The 21,510-nt window shown below is 41.3% G+C and overlaps 1 protein-coding gene across 3 annotated transcripts in view; it reads right to left on the minus strand.

The window, feature by feature from the left end:
* LOC124550907 (G patch domain-containing protein 2) overlaps positions 1–21,510 on the minus strand; it is a 142,640-nt gene that overhangs the window by 33,165 nt on the left and 87,965 nt on the right. For all 3 annotated transcript variants that reach the window (XM_047125695.1, XM_047125696.1, XM_047125693.1), the window contains 4 exons: positions 20,810–20,953; positions 13,328–13,597; positions 7,444–7,520; positions 2,779–2,996 (listed from right to left, as the gene is read on the minus strand). In XM_047125695.1, the coding sequence (XP_046981651.1) occupies positions 2,779–2,996; positions 7,444–7,520; positions 13,328–13,597; positions 20,810–20,953 (709 nt within the window). The remainder of the gene's footprint in view (positions 1–2,778; positions 2,997–7,443; positions 7,521–13,327; positions 13,598–20,809; positions 20,954–21,510) is intronic.

Below are 21,510 nucleotides of genomic sequence, written 5' to 3' on the forward strand. Positions count from 1 at the left end.
AGAAGCTTATACAAGCAGCACAGACAATAGAAGGCATTATCAGTGGCCATGAACAATTAATGATTTGTCTTGCTGATGACGACGACGAAGATGGTTTTGGCGATGAATCGGACAACAGTGACGATGGCGAGCTGGATGGAATTGCGCCACTATCGCTGTAAATTGGTGAGTGAAAAATTACTAATATTTGTTATTTATTGCAATCTCGGTTATTATTTATTTTGTGAACTACGTACATTATTGATTTTAAAGTACCAGTTGTCAGATGCTTGTTTTTTGTATTTCTTTGCTCCGTTATCGAAAGGGTGTGCATTGTTATGCTTTTACATGCATTATTATATGGTTGTTTACTTCCTGTCATTGTAGTACAACTAAAAACGAGTTTTTATACACACTTTAATTGCTCAATCGCTTGCATTTACGAGACGGGACGGAAAACTGTATCGTCTGCTGTGTGTATAGAGGCTGCTGTTGCAACATCGCTATTACAGTATAGCCAACCTAACTAGACAAATAGTGAACTGTCAAGTGCAATGTTTCGCCGGGGCGGGTATAGTGACCTGACTGTCACAAAAACGGGAGGAGATGTGGTACTGGAGATGCGTACTAAATGTAAGCACGAAAGGGAGACTGAGAGCTAAATTTATAAAAAACTGAACAGGCACACACCAGCCTACACTGAAACACTGAGGAAAATACAAGTTTTAAAGCTGAGCTATGGTGTTCAACAGCTTGTATAGTATATTCTCATCTGCTGCTCACATAGGTGGTCTATATCGCAAAAGGTTGCTTTCCTCAGACCATTTTAACTCACGCAGGATTTTGGAAGTCCATACATCCACAATAAGATCAACTGACTGCACAGATTTTCAAATCTGGCAATGAAGGTGGAAGCAGATAAGCACAACCTTATGAGCCAAATAGACCACAGTCCAGCGCATGCTAGGTTGTTTGTATATGTGGCACACTGCAGCTCTGAAGTGGAAAGCTGCCCAACAGTTATTTTCATTCATTTATAGCTGGACTAGCACTGAATGTACTTGGCCATCACGAGCAGCATCTGTATTACAGAAGATAAAATATTTACAAAGTACATTTGTTTATAGCATATAGTGTTTTGTAGTACTTAATGCGACCCCTTTTGCTTCATATCATTTACTTCGCCTTATATAATGGTTTCATACACAGTTTTGATTAGTATATTAATGTAGATGCAAAGCACATTGCCACTGACAATTACCATACCCAGATTAATATGCTAATTAATAATGTCACTGTCAGTTGTGATGTGCTTTGCATCCACAATAATATGGTGATTAAAGCTCTTGTATAAACAGAGTATTAAATGAATGTTATTGGCAAACTGTCTTTCGCATGTGCTACGAAAGTAGTATACAAGGTGTTTAAGAATTTGCTACCAACTTTGGGGACAGGTTCCTTTCATTGAAAGTAGAAAAAAAAATGCCTAGTAAACATGGACTCTAAAATGCATATCTTAAGACTTGTTCAATGGAATAGATGTGTTTCACAGTAGCAAAGATGGAAAAGTGCTCATAGCTCTGAAGGCATGTATTTTAGAGCCCAAGTTTAACTACACATTTTTTCTTGTTTTGATGTAAGGAATCTGTCCCCAAACTTTGTAAAAATATTTTGAAGCATCCTGTGTAAGGAAAATTCAATTATATGAACAAAATAGCAGTCACATTAAGTAATACATAACACTGTACATTAGAGATAAATGGATTTTGAAAGACATTTTGGGCCAATAAAAGTATATAATCCCCAATATCTTCCTAGGTGTTTTATGAGGTAATGAAACACACGATAATGATCAACAAACCAATATTTGATCATTTCACAACCATTCACCACTGCCTATTCTTGACTCCAGTAAGCCAGGAGTGGTTGGGTATGAGCCCCTACAGCTTGTTGCATCCAAAAAGTTCTCACCTTATGACAATTACATGTAGTGACCACAACAAAGTGACACTCAAAAATGTTGAGGGCCTGCACAGCAGGTCTTGGGAATAGCCTGAGGATTCATACAACGACACAGTACAGCTTCAAAGTTTTAGTGAAAAAACCTGCCGCTAGACATCCCTTCAGCAGCAAATGTCAGTCTGCACATGTACATCTAAATCTACAGTTGCATCTATGTACTTACTCTGCAAACAATTGTGAAATGCTGAACAGAACGATAGAGAGCAAGCACAAAGTGCCAGACAGCATTCGTGATATAATACTTTGCCAAATGTATCCACATCTGCTGTGTAGTCTGTCGATGTACAAACTCTTGTTTGCTGCCAAACGGGTGTTCTAGTGGGAGGTGTTTTCCCCTATATGTTCTGTACTGTTGTTGGATGGTGGTTCCACACACTGTTGTCAAAGTTTGACAGTCCTGTTTTAAATGAATGTGTGTGTGTGTGTGTGTGTGTGTGTGTGTGTGTGTGTGTGTGTTGGGGGGCAGGGGTGACCAGTTTCAATCAACCTCAGTATAAATACAACTTAGTACCTGGAAAAACAGCAATAAGAATTAGGATACATTGCGACACTCTGCACAGAAGAAGGATTACACGGCAGACAGACACATTTAAAAGCCTGTTAAATGTACCTGTCTGCTGCTGAGTGCATCCACTGTGTGATGAGTCACAATGTATCCTAATCCTTGTTGCTGTTTTTCCAGGTATTATGCTGTATTTGTACCAAGCTTGGTTGAAACTAATGCATTTTTTCAAATAACTGCTAGCATACCATATCAGGCGCATACAGAAAACTCACTATGCCCTGTCGAAGGAAGCGAACATGTGCGCGGTACGACTCCTTTGCCTCTTCAGACAGGTGCTCGAAGCTGCCACACAGGATAGCTTTGAAAGTCGGGTCCTCCTCATCACAGTCGTCATCGTCGGCTCCGCCCACAGCACCGGGAGGACCCTCGTCGTCTTCCCACCAGCCGTGGCCGTGCTCGCCTCCGAACCAGTCGCTCTGCTCATCGTCACCTGCCGAAAAGACTTGTTACGTCTACAGCTGCACAAATCAGCTACGAGTGGAAAAAGCAAGCGTGTTAAATTAACGTGCTTCTTGTCTCCTTGAGGAGCCAATTTTAAAGCAAATAAGTGGAGTCCTCAGGGATGGTATCGACTTAACGAAATTGTGTGGTGGTGGAGGTTAGAGTCCTGGGTATCACACCCTGCAACCATTCACCTCGGTAGGCCCTAGCTTGCAAGTAATTGATGAATAGTAATTTCAGATTTTCTTATGATTCACTAGAGCCTTGAAAGTGCAGTCAGTTTCAAAATGACACTATAGCCTAGTAGTCAAGTTACTTGGCTGGTAAGGAGAAGGTTGCGAGGTCAAGTCCCACCAAGTGCTCTTAATTTAACATCAGTATTGAAATAACAAATTATTATTTTTACTCAATTATTTGTTTAAAATGTTTTTTCTACCATTTCTTGTCCTTCAACACCTCTTTTTAATTGTCATATTAACATCCTTATTTGTACTTATTTTTTTACTTCCTTTCTTTGTTTTTATCACTTGGAATCTTTGCGCATGTGTTTTTAATTATTGTCAGGCATTTATTTTAATTTAAATTTCCTCCTCTTCATCATTTTATAATTTTGTCTGCATTATTGCAATTGTTATTTCTATTACTCATTTTCCTTGAATTTTTTTATTTACAAAATCTTTTGTTTGAATCTTCATCTACAACATTTTGTTCATGGTGCAAGAAGAATTTATATTTTAAATGTCTGTATAATGATTACCATCAAAAAACATGTTCATCATAAAACAAAAAATAAATTTTTGACACCACTGCACAGCCAATATAAATAGATTTTGTCTTTTGTTTTTTAACTGATAGACCACTATTTTTAAATGTTTAAAATATTACAACAGATAAGTAAAAGTAACTAAAAATCACATCGACAAAGATTCCAAATAACAAAGAAGAAAAGGAAGCAAAACGTGAGGGGGGGAGCGGGGGAGGGGGGAGGGGGGGAGACCACAGTAAGACGATTAAAGTGACATGACAAATTATTAGAGATGAAGAAAGTCATATTTATCAATTAATTGAATAGAAATAATGTGGTCATTTCGATGGCAACATAAAGAATGTAGATTGCACTTGACGGGGTTCGAACCCTCGACATTGGCATATCAGTCAAACAACTTAATCACAAGACTACTGTGCTGTTTTGCAATAGTGTAACCTTCAAGGTTCTAGTTAATCAAATGAAATTCTTTTTTATTGTCAATTACTTGCAAACAAGAACACATCAGGGTGAATGGTTGCAGGACGTGATATATGGAATCTTAAGCTATATCACCAACACATTTTCAGAAACTTGAGGAATCCAAAACAGATTCTCCACAGTTTTCAAATTAAACTGTTTGGCAACTAGTGCAGTTTACTATTATTATCCTAGTAACATTTTTCTTCAAACTGTTTTACACTTCCATCCAAGGATTCCTACTTGAATAAATACAACCTTACCCAGATAATTCATCCAAATGTTGCAAATTAAACTTGATTAAAGATAGCTACAGGATTGAGAATGACGGCAGCATTGGTTTCAAAGGGCCTGTTCACAGTCAGTGGACGAGAGTGAAAGCTGAAACAATTAATTTTGTCTTTCATAACTGATTTATCACAGAAGATCATAATATAATTCCTCCTTTCAAACATCCCACAAATGCCGAAATGGCAGGTACCGGGATCAGGGATTGGAGTATAAAGCAAACAAAGTCGCTGAATGGCAGAGAAGCATTTGCACTTCACTAAACACCTGTGATATTCTACAGACATTATGTGATACACGTTGTTCCCCTTCTATCACCGTTCATGGCAGGTTGCTAGAGTGACAAAGGGTACCGAGTGGTCGGAAGCACAAGTCACTCCCATTTTTGAGAACTGTCCTATGACAAATGCACTTTATTACAGGAATATATCACTAATTTCAATCTGCTGTAGAATTGCAGATCATTTTTGTGGTTAAACATTAAAGTTTTCCTGCAGAACAAAAATATCCTTTATAAAAATCAGCAAGGTTTCCGCAAGGAGAGATCTTGTGCAACTCAGCTCATTCTGCCCATCCACTCCACGGGATACGGAGCACCGTCAACATCGGCAACCTGTGCAATACAGTGCTCCTCGATAATTGCACACTGCCAGCTGAGGAATAGATGCGAGCCTACTGATTAAAGGACCAGGATTCAGTGATGATGTGTTAACATAAATACAACTGTCCACAACAAACAATCCTAAACACAAATACACGGCTTGTGACAATGGGCAAACCCAGAAACTAGTCAGTTAGTAAATAAACATGACCTTTGGTGAAGGAGTAACTATCTGGAGCAACCTAAAGTGGATAATGGCATCAAACCAGTTGAATTAAAAGCAAATGCCAGGCTGCGATTCGCTGAAAGAAGCTTGCAGAATGCAGTCATCCATGAAAGAAATGGCTCACAAAACACTCATTCAATGAGAGAGAGACAAGACAGTGAGAGAGAGAGAGAGAGAGAGAGAGAGAGAGAGAGAGAGAGAGAGAGAGAGAGAGAGAGAGAGAGGGGGGGGGGGGGGGGGGGGGAGCTCCAACAAAGAGTGGTATATTCTGTCACATGATTGGATGATGATGATGACTGTTTGGTTTGTGGGGTTCTTAACTGCAGGGTCATCAGCGCCCATACAAAGTGCCAATTTTTACACAGTCCAATCTGACCACTGTCACGATGATGATAGTGAAATGATGGGGACAACACAAACAGCCAGTCCCCAGGCAGAGAAAATCTCCAACCTGGCCAGGAATTGAACCCGGGACCCGGTGATCCAGAGGCAGCAACGCTAGCCAGGATTGTTCGGATCATATGAGTGTGTTACAGAAATGCTCACGAAAATCCAGTTCCAGGCTTTGAAATAGAAGCTTCATATGTTGTAGAGTGTGTTTGAAAATGTAACTACAAGAAGAGACACGACACCATATTACTTTCTAAAACAGACATGTTGCAAGTTAACCATGATGAGAAAAATGAAACAAATAAGACGTCACATGGAGCAGTTTTCCCACACCACGCTACCCACTTGGGAATGGGACAGGAAAGGAGGAAGTGATACTGCTACCAGAAGTGCCCCATGCTACACAACACGAGGCCGTGTGTGGGGAAAATTACTGTAATTTACGTCATCCTGCTTTCTATCCCTCCAACTATTTTTCTCTTTAGGAGCAAGGCTGAGAGAATACATGTGTATCAAGATATACGTATTTTTTTTAGCCAAAATACTACAGCCACTGCCCACGGTGAGATCGAACGATGTTCGTAGGTATTACAAAGACATGACATGGTGAGCACAGTACCTGTTTATAAGCCGGGCAGAGACGAATAGGGAACCATTCTAGTAATGTCTTGGCTGTACCCATCTCATTGCAGGGTAGGGAGGTCGGAGACTCGTTGGCTTAATTAAGCACATAGGCTGTGATCTGGGGGGAATCTGACGAAAGAGTACAATGCCGGTAGAGACACAAGTGTTTCGGAGCACATCGTTCAGAGCGCACACTGTAGAACATGGGGCTCCACAGCAGATGACGCCTAAATGTTTGAGCGTTGTCTGATGACACCATCAACTACGATTCAGTGTGCATGGGGTCATCGATATCAGACAGTCAACTGATGCAAATCTGAAGCTCGCTCAGATGAAGCGTGTTATTTGTGATACTGGGATGATGGCCACATTCAGATACACCGTCATCCACGTGAACAGCTACTCGGAACACACACCATATCACGGACATGGGCTGGTACATATAGTATTACGTTATGGGGGTGTATGGGAGCAATCTGAGATACCACAAGATCTGTGGACTATACAAATACAATTGCACAAAACATGCATCCCATCACACTTGACGTCTTCACCCATCTCCGAGCAGGATAATTGTCCTTGTTGTGAGGCCAGAATCGTGCTACAGTGGATTGAGAAGCACAATAAGGAAATCACATTGTTGTCTCTGTACCCACCTGATACAAACGGAACACAAGACATCTGAGCTGCACCAGATCCATTCCACAATTTACAAGAACTACACGACCTGTGCGTTGACATCTAATGTTGTGTACCTCTTGAAATGTACCAAGAACGTATTGAACCTGTGCCATGCAGGATTATTATATTTCAAAAGTGGACTGATATGCTAGTAAGCAGATGGCCATTATGTTTTGGCTAAACAGTGTATGCCATAAAAAAAAGAAAAGAAAGAGGAGTATGGCATATGACAAAGCTGTAGTAAAGACAAATACTTGGAAGTAACTGAACTGCACGAAACGAATAAAAGGAGTGAAAATGAAGAATTTCGATAGCACTTTGCAGTTATATATTTTCTTAACTAAAACATGGTTGCTTAATTGTGTAGACTACAGATTAAATAAATAAATACGAATAGTCACCTTCACGCCCCTCGTCATTAGTGCAGACACCTGTCTCGCTTTCTGAGCTGCTAATGCTGCTGCTGCTTACCATGTCACTGCAAAAGAAATGTGTTGCCAGTTCAAAATACAAATAATACACAATCATTATAAAGCAATCCATTTAAACATATCGGGATACACTTGAAAACATTATGTAAGCTCACTTGTTCCCCCAACAGCACAGAACCTACCACAGTTACTGCAGCCCAGTTTAGTACTTTTCAGTGGCCCACATCCTTCCAAATGTACTTAGGGTCTTATTGTTATTCTATATCAACATCAAACTTTATGCGAGCTGATTTAATATGTGCTCATCACCTCCTCAAGCAGAATAATTTTCATAAATTTCCATTTAGTGTATTCGTGACAGTTCAATTACATGACGTCCCCGCGCCATTTGTACACTGGCCAAACAACACACCGATGCATCTCATGAATGAGGCTGGAGCAGCAGATGTACCAGATGCAACTGATTGGGTGCTCCAAGGTTTGTGACAAATGGAGCACATTTCCAAGAGTGGTTTTCCCTATTGACCCATCAACAAGGAAAAATAATCTGCCATCACAGTGGTGGTGCAAAGGTTTAGTGCCATGTGCCTTGACTTGCTGGGAAATTGGTCTCTTTAACTGGAATCACCACCAACATATTAACTCTGTTTGATATCGACTTGTATGAAATGGAGATCAATTGCATCAAACACACTCTTGTATTCTTGGCTTGCCAGAAACCTGTTGTCCTATAAATTTTGTTAATAGGTAGTTGTTGTAAGATGTACTGCAATCTGGACAATGATGCGTGCACAAGCAGGTGCTATTGTCAGGCTTCAATGTAACGCTGGACTTTTTTCTTTAATTTGTACAATGATCTCCTACTCATTACTGACTAATCATCATAGGCTCTACATTAGTTCATGTTGCCAAAAGGCAATTGCTGTGGTTTCTGCCAAGAGCATTTGCGATAACTGGTAGCTGTCTTATTGCTAACATTTCCACTATTGCTTGTTTCAGTTGGCCCCACTAAGATTAAACAGCGTTTCCCCTAACCTTTAGTGATTACTGCTTGGTGCTGATTTTTTGTAAGGACAAATCTGGATTTTAAAATTATAATGGCCTAAGTGCTTGGATTAACAAAGACTGTGTACAGGTAGCAAATGTGCTGTTTCAAAAGAAATGTAAATGACATTATACACCTTAAACCTTCGGGTATTTCTTTCGTTTGTGGTACACAAGCAGTCAGGTAATGTCAGCTAAATTTTATAAATTTCCGTGGTGCTGTTTTCTATTTTCTTTATTAATGGTCATGGCCATTTATTGGGGCTATTGTAAGGGGTGTTATTGAATTGTAAATGTGAATTGTGAACTGGGAGTCTGCCTCTTGATTTTGTTCTGTCAGTTGAGAGCAAGAGTAATGAGCTGTTACTTAAGATGTTACCTAAATGTTGTTGTACACCCCTCAACATGGCATTGCTATTCGTAACAGCCATCACAGTACTAAATGGGAATTCCCTCCTACATTAAAAATTTGAGACAATGTCCATAAACGTGAGAAAGAATCCGACAGTAACCAAAAATCTTTGTTGTTGTGGTCTTCAGTCCTGAGACTGGTTTGATGCAGCCCTCCATGCTACTCTATCCTGTGCAAGCTTCTTCGTCTCCCAGTACCTACTGCAACCTACATCCTTCTGAATCTGCTTAGTGTATTCATCTCTTGGTCTCCCTCTACGATTTTTACCCTCCGCGGTGCCCTCCAATACTAAATTGGTGATCCCTTGATGCCTCAGAACATGTCCTACCAACCGGTCCCTTCTTCTCATCAAGTTGTGCCACACACTTCTCTTCTCCCCAATCCTATTCAGTACTTCCTCATTAGTTATGTGATCTACCCATCTAATCTCAAGCATTCTTCTGTAGCACCACATTTCAAAAGCTTCTATTCTCTTCTTGTCCAAACTATTTATCGACCATGTTTCACTTCCATACGTGGCTACACTCCATACAAATACTTTCAGAAACGACTTCCTGACACTCAACATTTATAGTGGTAAATAACTGGAGACACTCACACTACATAAACACCTACTGGTAAGAGTACGAATCAATATAAAGCCCAATAAACATATAAACTCATCACAGGGTAAGCAAATGGCAGACTTAAACTTGTTGAAAGGCACTAAGGAAGATGAGCATATCTCATAATGTGTGCTAGAAGTGAATGCGCAACATTATGGAGAAGTGCTCTAGTGACCCATCGGGCCACAAGTAGGAAGTAGGTGCGATATAAGTGTGATCAAAGTTGTGCCTGGAAATGAGAAACATCCTACCGGGATCCTTCCTGCCCGTCTGAAAGTGGTAAATTCCACCCACCCAGCTGCTGAAATATCCCGGTCTGCCATACCACCCCACATCACACGGTTCTCATAATACTTGTCGAGGACCTGTCCGATACGTCCACTCGTCACATCATATTGCAGTCCCGTCAGAGGCTTTATGCTGTCCAATCTGAGGCAGGGCCAGCTGTGAAAGCAGCCACATCATTCACCAGCTCTACTGTTACTTCTGCACAGCAGTTTGCCTAAGCACAAAAAACGACCACCTGTCTATCCAAATGAATGGCAGCTGCCAAATCATGGTCGAAAGACCAATTTGACCCAACATATTGCCGACCACTGTGTGCCCAAACAAATGGCTGCTTCACACATGTCCCCCCCCTCCCCCCAATTCTAGGTTCACCAAACTATGCAGGCAAGAATTGTGTGGTTACAGTAAATGCTGCAATCCTGCCATTGCCAGTCTCCACTAGTCTGTGTCCCACATCCAACTCTGGGCCTTCCACTTCACCCTCTGAACCTGCACTCTCACATCCCCCTCCCAGTGTTCCCTCTCCCACTCTGCCTTTTTCACACACAACTCCCGATGCTGGCATCAGCACGAGCTCTCCATTGCGACATTCAGGGTGTATACATGGACAAGGAAAAAAAATTTCCAGATTTCCCGGTTAACAATACACTTTTCCGTGTTAAGTGACAGTATACTCTTCCAGCCGGCCGAGGTGGCCAAGCGGTTCTAGGCGCTACAGTCTGGAACCGCGCGACCGCTACAGTCGCAGGTTCAAATCCCGCCTCGGGCATGGATGTGTGTGATGTCCTTAGGTTAGTTAGGTTTAAGTAGTTCTAAGTTCTAGGGGACTGATGATCTCAGCAGTTAAGTCCCATAGTGCTCAGAGCCATTTGAACCATTATACTCTTCCTCGGCACTGTAAAACTCATCAGTCCTTTGAATGTTTATGGTTTTATATACCGACGTAGAATTTCCCAGCACTTTAGAAAACGAAACCCCCGTCCGGAGGGCGGGCGGATGGGGGGGGGGGGGGGGGGGGGGGAGGGGGGGGTGGGCATGTAAGCTGCATATTTTCGTATTACGAAGGTATAAGTTTGAATTCCACCAAACATCGCATGTCACTTTCCAAAGCATTGAAATCGAGAATGCAATGAGCTTTTGTAAGCAAGTCATAGATCATGTCACTTGATCTCATCCGCTGATGACAGCATAGGACACGTGATGTAGTCAGCCAATAGCAAAATCACTCTTAACTAGCGCGAGCACACAAATAAGAAAAGTTCATGGTTTAAATTAAGATACATTATACAAATGTGCCAGTAAAATTTTTAATAACGACGTAAATGTCTGATCTGGGCTCGAAATTCTTCTAAATGGTCGTCCTCAAAGAGTTATTTTTAAATGGAGTCTAACGCTTTGTGATTTAAGAAATTCATCGCACATTCTCGCACATAGTTCATCTTCCGCAAAAGGAAATTTGCTTTGAATGTAACGGTTTTCAAACCACCATTCGCAATATTTTCCCGCGACCTGTTAGAAATAGGTTCATTTCAGCAGTTGCAAGAGAGCGCCAGATAACAGGCGTCATTGTGCTTGCACAGCTACGACGATGCAGGAAGCCCATATGTTCGTACATGTAAAACATTATGTCATAAAAGAAACAAGACACCAGAGGATACTTCAAAAGCATTGGAATCTCGTGAACCACACTAAAATGCATAATTCGGCTTAAAGTGCGCTTTCGTATGTTCATATTCGGATGTAAATTTTCTTGGAGTACCAGCGCTGTATTATCTCATGTTTGGTTCTTTATTATGGTATAATGCCATACATGCACTTGAAATGCAGCAAACAGTTGAAGCCAGCCAAGAGTGTAAAATTGAACACTTCGTTTCAAATAAATTGACTGCGTCAGCAGAAAAGATTAATAAAAGCCAAATCTCTTTAGCAAACCGACAAAAATAACTTCATTGTCCTGCAAGGCATTAATGCTTGATTGTCAGGAAAGTGGAAATAAAATCTGAAACTAATAACATATTTTAGCCTTCCGTTACTAAGCGAACGTATTTTAATTCATTTGATAGCTCCTGGCCACAAAAATCCGTTTCATCATCATTTAACGTGAGAACAATAAACGAAAACAAAACAACAAAATCACTGAATGTAAACACGGATCACATGGAGACGACCCACCACAACTCTGACTGCTCTGTGCATCAGCCCCAGATTTACTATATTTCCGAACCGGGGCAATATTAGGTAGTGGTGCCCAGCCACACTTCTGTAAACAAAAGTGGGAGAAGATGCTACTCATACGCGAGTGAACTGCGCATGCCCAAGAGCCCGCCCGCAACTGCTCAAACGACTAATTTGAACAGTTGTCACGTCACGCTCATCAGAAGCAATTTGTTATTATGAAGCATCGCATAGTCTTACTAAGCCTTCGACACATTGTGCTGTTGGCAGACACTTGTATGAGCACTGTGTTTTGTTGTTGTATACGGCGCATTTCCTTTGCAACTTAAGTGGTTTTTTTATGTTTTGTTGCTGCAGTATTATTCTGCAGTAGCTGGATACAGTAATATCCTTTGTTAGAGTATTGGTTCTTACTAGTCAAAAATCACAAAAATTTAGCTGAAAATGAAAACAATGAAAAATTCCCGGAATTCTAAACAATTCCCGGGTTTTTCCCAGATCTCCCGGTTGTCCCGGATCGTATATACCCTGGACATTCCTGTCCTGTTCCCTCCCTCCCTCTACCTTCCACCTGCAGTCGTGCACCCTACACCCTATCCTCCCCATCTACATTCTCCTCTCATTCACTCCACCCAACGCAAACCCTAAACCTGTTTCGGTTGCTAAAATGGGACAATGTAGCAACTTTGGTGTGTGAGAAAGCACATAAGGAAAATTTAGTAGGTGGAATTTGCTGTACACATGCACACTCTGAGCCCACTCACAGCCTCAATGTTCAAAGCAGTCCACTCATCATTTCGTTTGTAAATTTCAGAACCAAGATACTGTTATAAATTATGCAATTTCTGCAGTAATAAAACTGGCAAATCATTTAATTATCTGCAAATCAGCACCTCATAAATGAGTTTTAGCTGTTTAGCATTTGAATAAATGCATTTCCGAAATTATAAAAAGGGAATTCTCACCAAATCTCTGAAGCAAAGTGCTACGAAACAAACCCTCCATTTCTAACAAATTACATGTACACAAAGTGATCAGAGGTTACAATGCTTACACATCTCAGACTACTGTGTGTCATGCAGTTTTTGTCCAGCTGTCTTCTGAAACCTTGGAGGGACTTACGGCTTGCTTTCTTTCTTTCTTTCTTTCTTTCTTAGACAAGTAGCTACACCCGTTATTTTTGCACAAGTTGCCATTACACCTAAAGACTGACAATATTTACCACTCGACATCAGCACAGGAAGCATTACAAGAGGATTTATCCAGTTTCTTTCAGTGTCCTACTATGGCAGCAGAAACGAAGCAGCGAGTGTCTCGCCGAAGGCCTCACCACTGTGCGACTTCCAGGCCTCCGTCCACGTCCATCGGTGGCAGGCCGAGTACACCCCGGCTGGTGGACGGGACGTCAGCGACAGCTGCAGCGCGCGCCCCGGCGAGGGCCGGGGTGAGCGGCTGAGGGGGCCGCAGCAGCTGCCGGCCGTGCCCGGCCCCGCGTCTGCCCTCCACCTGTCCACCTCTGCTGCCGCGACGCTCACCCGAGCAGTCCACACTGCGCTCTCGCATGCTCCTCTTGCGCTTTCCACATACCAGGTTACCGTACCTGCAGTTAAAGCACAGAAGGAATCTGTATAAAGAAAATTAGTCTGCGGTCTAAATACAAAATTCTGGAATAACACAAAAAAGATATAAATAATGTGTGTCTATGCTGTCCTTTCCAAGTGGTAAAGCAGCTGTCAATGTGAAGGTTGGTCTAAAAACCACAGAGGTGTACTAGGGCTCTGGCCTCTCAATTGTCTTACTCAACATTTTGAACTCTATCAGTGCCGAGGTAAAAATAGTTGCTCTGTAAAGTCAGTCATGTGACGAGCAGCTAAATTATGGAACACCAAAGAAAATTAGCTTATTTGAGAAAGGACCCTATACAAAAGCTTAGTGATGATTTCCATCACGTTTAGCTGACTGTCAACTGCTGTGCTTAAAAAATATCTCTGAAAATTTCACTGTAACACCTCTTTGCAGCTGCAAACAAAAGTGTGCAATGAGATGATTTGAAACATAAAGTTGAAAATTGCTTTTTGCAATAGACTACCACTCTTTTTGGGGCCTCATATGTCACTGTAAGATACATGTGAAGTAATCTATAGTCACATTTGACGTACAGAGGCTTTTGTGAACACCGTGACACAATGATATAAGTATTTCGAGTAAAGCTGCAACATTACCACAGAGTGAGGCCACTTCAACAACAGACCCTAATACTTAAGTAAACGTAATAATTCAGTTCCTCACACATATCTATTACTTAAACAGATTACTGATTAATTTACAATCACTGTCACATCTAAAAGATGGAAATTAAAAAAAAAAAAAAATGCCTGTTGTAGCCATAGTTTGATGCAGCTCTCCATGCTACTCTATCCCGTGCAAGCCTCTTCACTTCCAAACAACTACTGCAGCCTGCATCCACTTGAACCTGCCAGTTGTATTCAAGCCTTGGTGTTCACACTTCCCCAAATTATCAAAATGAAAATTCCTCACTGCCGTGGTGTGTGTCTTCCATCAACGGATCCTCCTTGTAATAACATTGGCCATAATTTTCTGTACTTCCCAAGTTGAAACAGTACATCCTATCCAGCTAATCTATAGCATTCTTCTGCTGCACCACATTTCAAAAGTTTCTATTCCCTTTCCAGTTATACTGCTCTGTGTCAAAAGACTTCCCAACATTTAACTTTATATTAAATGCTAAAAAAGTTTTTTTTTTAGAAACATCCACTCTACTTCAGCCATCATCTGTTGCCCAAATGGAAAATCTCATCAAATTATTTAGCTTCTCAATTGCTAAAATAATTCCCTGAAAATCACCTGATTTCATTTGGACCACCTTCCATTGCCCTTCTTTTGTGAATGTTCATCTTATAACCTCTTTTTCATGACACAGTCTATTCTATTCAACTGCTTTTCTACGCTCTTTGCCATCTCTGGCAGAATTACAATGTCGTCTTTTTTATTCTTTTTCCAAATTTCTCCGCAGTTTCCTTTACAGCTCAGACTGAATAACATCAGAGATACGCTATAATCCTGTCTCACAAGACTCTCAACTATCGCTTTTCTTTCATGCCCCTCTTCTCTTATAACTGCAGTCTTCTCTCTATACAAGCTGTCAACATTTCCCGTCCTGTATTTTATCCCTGCCACCTTCAGTTTTTCAATCAGGTATATTGCAGTAAATATTGTCAAAAGCTTTCTCTGAGTCTAAAAATGCTATAAATCTAAGCTTGCTTTCTTCAACCTATCTTTTAAGGTCTAAGTTGGAAGGTCAGTATTGCTACATGTATTCTTACATTTCTCCAGAAGCCAAACTAGTCATCCCCAAAGTTGGCTTATTATACCAACTTTTCGATTCTTCTGTAAATAATCTGTGTCACTATTTTGCAACTATAACTAACTGAACTGAAGGTGTGATAATATTCACACTTGTCAGCACCTGCCTTCTTTAGAATTAGAATTACTGTAATATTCTTGAAATCTGATCATTTCACCTCAGATCTTATTATGGCTGGTTCTCCAAAGGATTTCAATAATTTTAGGCAATGGCCTCTACAGCAGGGGCCTTGTCAAGACTTAAGTATTTTAAGGTTGTGTTGAATTCTTCTTCCAGTATCATACTTTCCATCTCATCTTCATTTACTTTCTTTCCCCTTTCTAAATTTTCCCATACAGCCTGTACAGCACTTCTAAATTTAACTTCCACCTTTCCCTTTTTTGAGCAGCAGCAGCTTGCCTGCCATCTGACTACTACATATCCGCACAGCTGCTTCACTTTACTCTTGTTTCCTAAAGGCAGCTTTTACCTTCCCTACATTTGTGGATTATTCAACAGACATGCATTTGTCCTCTAGTCATTCCTGTTTAGCATTTTTCAATTTCTGCTGGTCTACTTCTTTTTAGAAATTTGTTTTTCCATTTTCTTAGCTACAGTTTTATATTTTCTTGTTTAGTCAGGTAAATACAGTATCCCGCATGTTGTTCAAGGATTTCTACCCAGCCTTGCCTTTTGCCTATTTCATCCTCTCCAACCTTCACTATTTCATTGCTCATAGCTATCTATTTGTCTTCATTTCCCATATCAGCACATCATTGCATAATGGTCTCTTTAAAACACACTAAAAAGGGAGAAACTTGATGATCATTAGTAAGTCTAACTGTTCTTCCACTGACATGAAGCTTAGAAACTTTTACTCATTTCCTGACAAAATGGTTCGCATGTGAACATCCAGTTTTCAGCATCCACCATGCACAATATTTCAACAAGCAACCATGTTGCGATCACCAGGTGTGCGGATCAACTGACTGCCTAGAAGATGGCGCGGAGCTTATTTCTCCTCCATCCCTTCTTCCAACCTGCTACTCCGTCCATGGCCCACAGGCATACGCTCACACACGGCTATTACCTCCTCTGACTCTTCTGTCGACTCGTTAGTCTCTCTGCTGTTGCACCAACCTCTCTACTGTCCTCACCCAAGACACATGCCGGCAGCCTCTCCGCTGTTGGTCCATTTGCCCGAAAGTCATTCAGTTGTGAGATATCTCCTTTCTCTTCTTAAACAAACTATGTACAGATACCCAGACCTGTAGCAACCACCACGATTAATCAGTTGTTCCTTCACTCGGATCTCAACAGATTCTCCGGTTACACAGTCTCGGAAGTTAGTCACCAGTGTCACTTTTCAGTACGGCAGTAATCCGTTCCGTGTAACTCCAAGAGGCAGTGTTCTGTGACTGCTGACTTATTAGGCAGCTGTAGTCCGATGTGCCATCACGGTAGCGATTTTGACAGTACACACCTGTCTGACCTATGTGTCATGCCACACTGGCAGGGGATCTGATAGATCACAGACTTCCATAGTCCGAGGCCACGCTTGACACCAACAACCAGTGGGTGGAAAACCATCTTCACTCGGTGTTTCTGAAGAATCCATACTGTCTTTCCAAATACTGCATCACAAAATAGAACAAACAGATAGGCAGCATCCTCCTGATATTCCTCTGTGTTACTCACAAGGATGTCAGAATCCTTCAGCTTAAAGTCATTAAGGCAGCCAATAAAACCCACGGAGTTGCGAATACCGTGCAGATATTACCTGATATTATCTCACTTTTTACTGGACTGCATTTGTAAAAATTTTACCTAGAGACTGCCAATCTTTTTAGGGATGTTTTGACATCAACATACTTTCTTTGGTGGTAGTTACAATGAGCAGACACAAGGAGTGGCTGCGGGGAATCCACTTCCACAGTTGTCACTAACACGTATACAGAACATTTCGAGAAGGAAGCCCTGCAATCAGTGCAATGGTAACCGACAGGTTTTTTCCCCGGTTTGTCGACGATATCTTCATCATACGGCAACACGGAAGACGCAAGCTGAATGATTTCCTCATACGTCTCAGCTCCATACACCAGAACACCAATTTTACCACGGAAGTCAAAATGGATGGAGTGCTCCCCTTTCTGCACGTCCTGTTAAAAAGAAGAGCAGTCGGCAAGTTGGGTCACAGCGTATACCGTAAGGAGACACGTATCAACCTATACCTACATGTAAATAGCTGCCACCTCTCGGCACAGAGGAACAGTGTGCTCAAAACATGGTACACAGGGAATATACCCTCTCTGACAATGACAGTCTGAGTCAAGAATGTCAGCATCTGAGGACAGTGTTCTGGAAGAATGGCTACACAGAGTGGCAAAGTCAGAGACACAGATATCTTGCATTAACTGGAAACAGAAGAGGAGTTTTAGGAAGGTACAGCCACCGTATTTTTTTCATGTTGTGGACTACTATCTGGAAATATACGATGAATTCTCTAGAAACACCATTTGGAGACTGCCTTCCATTCACCAGCTGAAACAGGCTACCGCTCGGCAGTATCAAGGTCGACCTCTGACTATGGACACCAATGTGGCTCGACATACATAGGTCATACGGTGCACACTGTCAAAGATTGGTGCTGTGAATACTGACGGCTTACTGGAATGCAGCAGCCAAACAAGTCGGCAGTCCGGCAGTCACAGAACTCTGCCTGTCGATATTACACCGAACAGATTGCTAACACACTACGGTTCTGACTGTGTTATTACAGAATCTATTGAGAACAACTGATCAATCGTGACAGAGGCTGCTCTTTAGTAAGACCTGGTAACCAACACTTAAACTGAAGAAGAATAAGAGCAAGGGGTTTACTACAACAGACTGACTTCAGGTGCAGGGGGAGCAACAGCGGCGGGATCACCGGCACATGACCCTGGGCGCAGACTGTGGATGGAGAGGCGATTCAGTGGGACAGGGAGAGGAGAAGCTAGCCGTGCTCCTGCTCTGGGCACGAACTGTGGACAGAGCGGCAAGTCAGAGGGAGGGGGGGATGACATTAAAGGCCTGCACCAACTCGTAGGCAGTCAGTTCATAAACTCACCTGGTGATGACAGCATGGTCAATTCCCGAAATATTGTGCTCATTGGACACAGATATCTGGTCGTTCAACCATTAACTATTTGGTTATTAATGACATTGGAAAAAGTTCTAGAATCACATTAAACACATTCTTAAACAGTTCAGTTTACAGCCTCGTACGCTAACAATCACCGTTCTTTTAAAGGTAATTAGCTTAATTTTGTCCTGTGTGTGTGTAATAAGATCATGTTCGTGCTTAATTAATTCTGAAATACCTGTATGTCTCCCCTCTTCCTCTTACGGATTTGATGATAGCAAGACAGTTAAAACCACTAACCTGTTTGTGTACATCAAATATGCGACAGACTGATTTCTTCAGTTTATCTACCACATTACAGTGATAAAATCAGAATAGTTACACCCCAACTGAATGCCGGGATCTGACTACTACAAGACAAATCTGAAAAACAGAATGTGGACAATACGACAATATGGAAAGAACACATTGCTACTCAACCGTACAGAGGAGGCACTAAGCCACAGACAGGCACAATGAAAGAGACTGATAAACAAACTCCATCTTCCAAAATAGGAAACACACACACACAGCCACTGTCTCTAGGCACCGAATACTGACTGCAGTGCTGCAATGACAGGAGACAGTGGCCATATATGTGCAAGTTGTGAGTGAGTGAATGCGTACGTGCGCTACATTGTGAGCAGCAATCTATCCTTCCATACCATCTTTATTTTATCCAGGAATTTCCACTGTCTGATTTTGCCAAACTTGGAAAAGAGGAAGAGGAATATCCTATGAAAACTACTGCCACCACTAAAACATAATTGTCAATACAGGATGATGAGTAATGATGATCTATACAACAAAACTGAATGCAACCACAAGTCAATCCAAAACAATATTTTACAGGTATCTGGTTCAGAGAAATGAAAACAAGCTATGAAAGAAAATTTTTCAAAGATGTCATAGAAAAAAATCTCTCTAATTCAAACGGCTCAAAGATATCCACAATGATCTGAAAGAAATCCTACGAAGACAAGGTTTCAAAACACCGCCTCCACAGGAACACAAAAAGAAAACTGGAGCAACATATTCAGAAGATTGGGAGCAACCACGCTGATTGAATGAAACAATATTGGAAAAGTTGAAATCGATATTCATATGGCCCAAAGTGAGCCAAAATCATAGGGAGAAAGTAGAGGGAGGTGTGAACCACTAAGGTAATAATTTTGTTTTTGAATATGCACTGATTTTAGACAAAACTGTTCCTCTTGATCACATTCTGTACACACTCTTTGCAGTTTTATATCATAATAACACAGCTATGAATCACCAGCAGTGAAACTGTCCCCCACCCTGCCATCCCAAAGCATTCACGCTGAAAATATTGATTCCAAATGCAAACTTCAACCCAACTCTGTCTCTAAAAAGCAATCTGAAGTCTGCAATTCCAACCAGCCAACACATGCTTATCAGACCAGCAATTTTTAGATCTCTAATAGCCCAGAGTAATCTATGGACCACAGGCTGCAGATGCAGTGCTGATATTGATCTCTACAAGGTAGGCAATATGCACAACAAGACATTGCAAAATCATTATGAGCTCTGTGACCATCTATAAACATACCCGAATCAGTAGTCTTGTGCTATGAAATGCACAACTCTATTGCATAATATTGCTCTTGCAAACTTCAAAAGGTTCTCAAAATGTACTAACATGCTATCTGAGAAAGTTTGAAATCAGGAAACTACCTGTCAGATCACAGGCACTTCCATTACTTTTGAAAAAACTCTCTCAGTCTTTACTGAGCAGTCCTTGTACCATATCAGTTTTGAAGCTAATAATGGTCACAACTGTGACTGAAATACAGTGTAAATGCTCATAACATAGATGCAAACCACAACTCCAATATCCTTGGACAAGATCTTGAGAACTGTCAGTTCTGAATCCCTAAAGACATGTTACAAATTACCTTGACACTTTAAAGTTAGTTGCACCATAATAAATAATGATCCTAAAATAAAAACTGTCAAATCACATATTTTAAAAACTTGTGTTGGCATTAACTGTGTTATCTTAATGTTGTGTAATAAAATTCTTTTTTTGCTGGTGCTTGACATTCATTTGACAAGATCATCTTGTTCAAACACAAATATACCAAGTTTGCTAACAAATAATAACTTCAAGCAAATGCTGAAAGCATAGCACATTAAGCACAAATCTGAACACCTATTTCTGAGGCTGTAGAGGTGTAGAGCTGCTTATTTTTGTACACAAACTTACAAACAGCCATACCATGCGGTAAGAGTGCAACTCCCCTAGCAGTGAAACTGCAGCTCACCTGTTCTCACAGTTTGCCACATGGCGAACAGAGCGCTTCTTCTTGCCAGCTGCAAGTGGGACGGGCAATGACGCATGGCCAGCACCGGCTGAGTCGACACCGGCATCCACCACGTCCACAGCCATACGCTTAAATTTGCGCTTCCTGCAGAAAGATACAAATTATTATGAGTTATTTTGCAAACATCAAGACCCATAGCCAGCTTTGATGGACATTTTAAATGAAAGTCATCCCACACACTACTACTACTACTACTACTACTACTACTACCACTACTAACCCCCCCCCCCCCCCCCCCCCCATTTCTCTCTCAGTCCAGTATTTCATTAATTCATGATACTCTGGAAATCCAAAGAAGTCTTAATGAATGAGGACCAAGCCAAGGTTAACAACAGGCAAGAAATCATAGAAACTTAATCTGTATATTTGTCTGCCTTTCCTATTATCCAGTATAACGCCAGGATGGGGCATTTATGGCACTGCTCCATTTCCACCATCTTTCCACCATTGTTGTTCTCTAACTACACACATGCATCAGCCCAGTTCCCAGAACTCCTGAAGACAGATGTTGACTGTGGATATTTTATCACAGACACAATTACTAAACCCGCCCACAGATGTAAGTAACCATGCATCAGCAGAGTCTATTAGACGGAGGGGATCCGACAGCAGATTAGTTCCAGTCATTCCACCAGGAAGGA

Source organism: Schistocerca americana, chromosome 9 (genome assembly GCF_021461395.2).
Source record: "Schistocerca americana isolate TAMUIC-IGC-003095 chromosome 9, iqSchAmer2.1, whole genome shotgun sequence".
Lineage (NCBI taxonomy): Eukaryota > Metazoa > Arthropoda > Insecta > Orthoptera > Acrididae > Schistocerca > Schistocerca americana.